At 48.8% G+C, this 7,323-nt stretch overlaps 1 protein-coding gene across 1 annotated transcript in view; it reads right to left on the bottom strand.

The window, feature by feature from the left end:
* Positions 1 to 7,323, bottom strand: part of LOC111267006 (uncharacterized) — a gene marked incomplete at its 3' end in the record, with an annotated part of 59,987 nt that continues 52,664 nt past the window's right edge. The window contains 4 exon segments of the mRNA XM_022844938.2: positions 1 to 146; positions 355 to 1,220; positions 1,422 to 1,547; positions 1,759 to 1,879. Coding sequence (XP_022700673.1) covers positions 1 to 146; positions 355 to 1,220; positions 1,422 to 1,547; positions 1,759 to 1,879 — 1,259 coding nt within the window.

Here is a 7,323-nt window from a genome sequence, read left to right as displayed (position 1 = left end):
GTTGCTCCACTGCTAGTTGCTGCTCCTGCCGCAGCTGCTGCAACTGCCGCTGCGGCTGTTCCTGCTGCACCTGTTGGTGTTCCAGCACTGGCTCCTGCGCTGGGGGGCGGCGCAGGACTCTGGGCGTGGAATCCAGATTGGGCAGGCTGTACAAAAACGACAATAATGTACGTTTAATACAATCAATATTGTACATGAAACATTGATATATTGCCATAAATAATTCATAATAAAAATAGTATGAATAAGCCAAATGGAATTCACTGCACAATTAACTTTTTATTGGTACATCGACGACTGGGGTGCATTTCGCTCATAGATACGCATATAGAATTTCTAATGGTAAATGCTTACCGGAAATCCTTGTGGATGCTGCGGAGGCCATTGACCTGGCTGTTGATTTGGTGGCAATGGAGAAGGTGCAGGGGATCTCGAGTTAGCCCCTCCATCGTACTCTTCAGGAAAAGACGACATCGACCGAGGTGAAGGTGTAGGCCCTCCAGGGTGCAAACGGCTTCCCGGTCCACCCTGGTTACTGCTGTTGTTGGCTGATGGAGGCATCTGATTTGAGCCTGAATCATCTGCCGTTGACGATGATGCTGACGCGTTCGAGGCTTGACTGCCCTCGTCGAATGCTGACGGTGGTTGAGAACTCGCTGGCTTCCCGTCAAGAACAACACCCGGTGGAGGACCTGGGGGCCCATTGACCCGCTGTGGAGACATCGACCTATCGGGCGCGGGTGAGGGAGATCCTCGAGGTGGACCACCTGGATGTCCAGCCTCTGCCATCGTCAACGGCGGTCCGACCATTGGACCACCAGTCGAGTATCCATAAATCTTTTGTTGTAAATGCTGGCGCAGGTAAGCCGGATGACCACCGGGATGTCGAGGTGAACTAGGAGAGCTTTGCGGAGGTCCCCCCGGTCCGCCAGCCGTTGCATTGGGGGGCGGTGGCCCTCCTCGTGGCGGAGGGTAACCATACTGACTTGGAGGTGGCATCATCCCACCAGGACCGGGATGTCCAGGATGTCCTGGATGATGACCGGGATGACTGGGTGGCGTTGCTTGGTGATAGCTCATCTGAGCCATTTGTGCCATTTGTCCTGGTGGCCCAGGGGGACCAGGCGGACCAGGCGGATAGCCGGCTTGCTGTGGAAATCGTGGATACTGTGCATAACCTGGAGCTCCTGGCGGGCCGTATCCTGGCCTTGGACCATAACCTAAAACGTCGAAAAAAAAACACAATTATGCGACTCATACCATATATTAAGGGATAGAATGTACACGGCATCGCATGCAGATGCAACTATACAATGCCAACTGTAATTCTATAGCTACAGTACTATACAGACAAACACGATCTTAAACATAGCACGGTGAAAATTGCAGGATTTAACCTATTGGATAAACAATGCTGCTACCTTGAGGGGCGTATCCCATAGGTGGGTACGGTTGTCCCGGAGGTCCGGGCGGAAGACCTTGTGGTCCTGGTGACATTTTGTTTGGCCCTCCTGGATATCCATCGGGTAGGGGGCCTCCATGATTTGCTGTAAAAATGAATATGCATTCAATCGTTTATATGACAACACCTGCATTATTCACAAGTTTTCGATGGAGTTTGTTATATTAACGCTACGGGTGCGTTTTTACGAATTTACAAAATATCTGCATAAATCAGCCCTGTATCCGTGCAAAGAAACGTACCAAACCAGGAACCTATAAATTGGCTCGTTTCAGATATAGTTCGACGGTACTCACGAGGATAGCCTGATGGAGACATCGATCTGGACCGAGGAGGATTGGACGCAGGAGAAGCTGCGCTTCTCTGAGGTATGCCTTCATTTGGACCGCCACTTCCAGTTTCGTCAACGCGACCATCCTAAGATCGAAAATTCAAAAGCGTTATGTTCGTACATTTTTTTTTAAACTATGCTATTATGACCTATGCTAACTTGAATAAAGCCGAAACATACTTTCACGTTATGGACATTTACATTTAAAATATATTTGAGCCATCGACAGAGTGAAATAGCTTGCATATCCTCTATATCCTGTTGAAAGATGCCTTGAGGAAAGATGTTTTATCGAAGCTAGATTAACGCTAGTGAAAAGACTGATATTGGTAAATTCCATAATTGTTATAACAAGCAGACAGAATACGTGCCCCTCTACAGCTCTAACTAAAGTACAAGGTATTTGTGAATAAAGTGTGCATAGATAATATATCTATATGACTGGTTTCAGATCACCAAGGAGAGACCAGCCTGCTCGATTGAATGTAATGACGTTTTTATACATAGTCACCGCACAACCATATCAAATAAAATGTAACCACCAAATCGGGTCCAATGCCATGTGGTTACCCCTCGTCTGTACCCCACTTGTGCGACTTCATATTCGTCTGCTGCCCGTCCCATTACTACATGTCCGTTAAGCGCATCACCTCCATTATCTTGTCATCCATCTCTGCTTTCTGATTTTCTCTCTATCGTTTATTTATCTCTGGCCTTCTTACCCCCCCCCCCCCTTCCCATCTTCTTTATCTTCACAATAGTTTTATCTTTCCTATTATCATCCTTGCCACTATTTTTTGGTCACCCCAACTTCAGCTTCGTCCGTTTAGAGCCATCTCCATCCATATAGCGCAATTGCTGTAGTAAGAGCCGCAACATGAGCCACATGTGAAGACGAAGCAGCATCAGCTGAATCAGCGCCAGAATAGAGACAGATTTGGAAGGAACCGTCAGATCCGCAAATCTCCGAAGTCGAGACCAACAGCCATCTCGTGTCTCAATCGTCCCCTCTTATTGCGTATACGAACGAGGGGAAGTTCGCAAGCAGACACTAACACTAGTTTCGTACTGACGTAGCGCGCGCTTTTTTCTGTAAGCAAACACATCAATAGCAGCAGCAAGAGCCGCAGAAGCAATAGATCGAGTGAAGTATCCAAAGAAAGAGCCCTGCGCGTAAACGCGCTGACACTGATAAACATAATACATACGAACCTCATCTCCTCAGCTAGAACATGTCTCGTAACAGCTAGAAAAGCGAATACGGTGAATCACCAAGCAAAAACAACGAACCACTTCTGCTGCTGTTTGTGCCCATCTAGTAGTCATCGGGCTGTTCTTGGCTTTTCTTCCTATATGACGGAAAGATTCAAACATGCATACATGCACACACTCGGTCAGCAACGTAGACCTTCTCTCAAGTATACTCTTTGTCGGCCAAGCAACAGCGGCGGCAGCGGCGCCGGCGCCTGCTGGCGAACCTCCCTGACGAAGATGATAGCGGCTGTGAGTACTACAGCACGGCGCACAGCAACAGTCAGGCAAACAACTAACGACAAGGAACTGTTGTCTATCTACCGCCCAATAGAGCGGGCGAAGTCAGTTCATACTCAACAAGCGCCTTCGGTAAGGGCTGCACGTCAGCAGACAACAGCAGCAGCAGCTCGCCAACGTAGTGCTCTAAGCTAGCTAGAACGCAAACGGATACACACCGAAAACGGCGACATATAGACGAGTCAATGACGGATGAAGTCGACAAGCAGATCGACTCGCGTTGTTCGCCTTTAGAGAGAAAAGCCTCTTCATCCAGCCGAAACGAGCAGCAGCAGCAGCAGAAGCAAAAAAAAACAGAACCGAAGAATCAGTCCGCCGTTTCTGTGGACTGCCACAGCGCACCGGCGGAACAGGCCGGTGCTTGCGTCGCGAAGTCTTCGTCTGTTTCCTTTTAGTCACCAGCGAAGCCGTCGTTATTGCGGTTGTTGTGGGCTTTATTCCTTCATTCTTTCGCCTGTCGTCCGTCGTATACCCATTCGTTCGCAGATTTGCCCGCTGCAAAATGGGTTCGCGCGGGCGCGCGAAACAGCGGACGGGCGATTCACGTTGCTCAACCCCGTCCGCCACTGCCATCGACATTGCCAGGACTGAAGTTCGTCGCGCCACGAACGCTGTGGCTAGTTGCAGAGAAAGCGGAGACCAATAGCATCTTCTTTTTCTTCTAACTCGTCTTTTGGAATCCTGTCGAATCGTTACCATCATCCGCCGGCACATCATACGATGTCAGCGACAGTAGAGTCCGGTGTCGAGTAGACTCAACAGAAAGAAAACTACTCCGATGGTTGGCTAGTCCGGAGCCGGGCACTGCAGTCGATCGACGTCACTTCTGCCACGACAAGATGAAAGAAGCAATGACAGCAGCAGAAGATGACACTGGTGATAGCCAGCGTAGCCGAAGTAACGTCAGCCAGAAAAGCCAGATCAAATACAAGACGAAAGAACAACAACATCAGCTCCGAGAAAAACTAGTGGCAGCCCCTGCAGAAGCCAACTACGGCAACGGCAACAACAGCATCACCGAGTGTCGCCGCCGCCGCTACGGGCAATGGCGCTGCTAGCAACGGTGGCAGCAACGTAGCAATGGTAGTCGCGAAGTTTTATATTTGCGTTCGAGCGCATCAATGGCATCTTGATGAGCAGGCGCGGCGAGCGAAGGCCCAGCAAGCTCGGCTCCACTGCGCTCGTTCAATTCTAGCACGACTCTCTTGGCCCTGCGAGGCGGACAGGCCAACAGAGCAGACAGACTACGGACTACTGTTGCTACAACTACTCAATCGTTGTTTGCGGACCGGACCAAACCGAACTAAGTGGGAAGAGACAGCCAAAGCGACCGCGCACTGTCACTGTTATCCACCGACACGGACGCGCATACAGAGAGCGAAAGAGAGATATGACAACCAACGATGCGGGAACGGAAAACCAGCGAGCTACAGCGCCGACACCAACAAGCAGTCGTACAGAACGCAAACGTGGTAGTAGTTGTTGCAGCAGTTGGCAGTTCTCCTTCTAGAGCCGATGCGCCAGCATGAGAGGAGACGGAGACAGACACAGAACGGACTTACAGGCGAACAGTGAATGGTCGCGGCGGCAACGACGGAATGGGACGATAGAACAAACCGTGGCGGCGATACGGCGCCGTCATCAGCAGCGTCATAGCGCCAGCAGCAGTCATCGCTGTTGCTGCTATGCTCTCTCGTTCGAACGCTTGCGGTGCGCTCCGCAGCAAACGATCGGTGTTAAACAGCAAAATAAGCGACATGAGATCAGTTGCTTGCTCGATTGGTTGTCGGACATTGGAATCAAGCTGAGACATTGCAGCTGGCGCAGCACATCCAGCAACCACAGAGACGAATGATGGGTCAACACCATAATGACTATGGGTGGGTTAGTTGGTTTGGGGGAACAGGGGACGGGGGAGGACACGCAACAGATGCGGCAGGACCAAATGAAGCAGTAGTCGACGACCCGCGGTTGGGATCAGTTGAGGAACGCAAAGGGGGTGACGATACTTTGCCGAACGCCAACAGAACGAGTAAGTGTTCTTCGGTTTGAACAAACCAAGCTACCAGCCATCCCATAGGAGCTTCATGGATATGCAAAAAGGAACCAGAGACGAAACTCTATGGTCACCCAAAGAAGCTACTGCTGTGGGGGCTCCAGGCGACAAGACTAATAGATCAATTATTACGATAAAGCCTCTTAATATCGCCTGCACTAACGAGTGATGTTCCTTCTGTTCGCCCTAAGCTACACAATAAGACAACAGGCCAGCCTGGCGGCTGTACTCGAAGCCTTCTTACGTTTAGCTCTGATACATTGCAATTTCAACCGAATCATTCGTCGTGTATACATACATCGTCGTTGGTTCACGGAGTAGGCTACGGGCAGAAGATGTGTTGCATAAATTAGGTACGCACACGAAAGAGCATATATCGGCTAGATGGAACTAAAAGCAAATAAATGTTGACAGTAAGCGAGAAACGGCATATCTTTTCTCTGATACACACATAGAAGGTACATTATATTTGTGATGAAAATATTGTTACGGAACGAACGACAGGAATCTAACATATTCAGGCTAACGAGACCAAAACAATTGTTGAACTCGTTGTTTCTCGACTCACTCTAAAATAACTTTGATGACGATGGATTAGGTAAGAAGGGGCAAAAGGCGGACTACAGCGCAAAACAAAGCAGATTACGACGGGTTTGGCGGTAAGACAGAGGCGCCCCAAGAGGGTGTGCGCGTTGCGCGATGCCTAACCCGCTTGAGCCGATTCAGCTGGCATTTTAATCGCGTTGCATTTACGAAGCAACGCAAATGGGGACGACGCTGAAAGGAAGGGAGAGAAACAGATTTCGGAGAACTGGCCAATTCATGATTTGAGTTCATGAGGTTCATCAGCTCTGGTCAATGTTGCTTGCAATGAATACGTAAAAATAATAATAATTGCCTAAAGTAGAGCCGTTCATCAGGCAGCTTGACTCACTACGGTGTGGCTGCAAACGCAAAACTGAACATTATTTTCATTGGTGTTGTTATTATTGTTGCAGTCGTAAATTACATTGGAGAAGATATCAGGACAAATAGACAGGTTTCTTGGAAGAGCTGGAAATTAATTAGTTCTGTTCGAAACGTACCGGGGGTATGATCATCAGTTTGTATTGCTACAAATCAGGCAACGGATATAGGAATAGGGTCTCTATTGTCAGTTTGCAAACGCATCACTGTGGAAATCGTCGGATGGCTCCAGGGAACTAACCATGATTATTATTATCCATTATTCACTATTATTTATAAAGATCGAATTGTATTGTCAAAATTGTTACTGCAATACGCTCACTGACATACTAGTTCTAATACTAAAGGTAAATTGCATTGGTCACCTTTGGAATGATATTACAAACAGTATCCCTTTCATTTTTTTTATGTAGGATGTCATCGTATTCACGGCGACGTAGCGTTGTCACCTCTATAAGAGAGGAAGTCGGACCACAGATCAGCTGTTTTACCCGCCAGCAAGATTGATAACGAGCAGATACTTAGTCCGCGAAACTGTGACATAAACAAAAGACAAGGAAAACGAAGACGGGTCATCGCAACAACACTCGACGGCCAGCCGCGCTACCACTCACTGTATTGCTATAATCGTACCGTTGTTGCGGCGCAGTCGTTATTGATAATCATCAACCCGTTTCAACCCGGTTCCATTGCTGCTGGTATCAGCTTGTCGACACCGGCAAGGGCATGAGTCTGACAGACACCGACAAAAGGGCTCTTAACGGCGGGGTTCAAGGTTACTATTACAAGCCAGCGTTGTCATCAACAGTCAAACAGCACCAAGCGCGCTCACCGGTTCGATGACAATAACGCCGGCGCCTGTGTCGCTCCCATGATCTCCGCGAAAGCAGCAGCAGAGGGAGCCACAAGTCTATTATTTTCATCACCTGGATCATCATCATCATCGACAGCAGAAGC

The sequence above is a fragment of the Varroa jacobsoni genome, unplaced genomic scaffold, assembly GCF_002532875.2.
Source record: "Varroa jacobsoni isolate VJ856 unplaced genomic scaffold, vjacob_1.0 scaffold_1140, whole genome shotgun sequence".
NCBI classification, from domain to species: Eukaryota; Metazoa; Arthropoda; class Arachnida; order Mesostigmata; family Varroidae; genus Varroa; species Varroa jacobsoni.
This window is presented reverse-complemented; position numbering and strand designations above follow the sequence as displayed.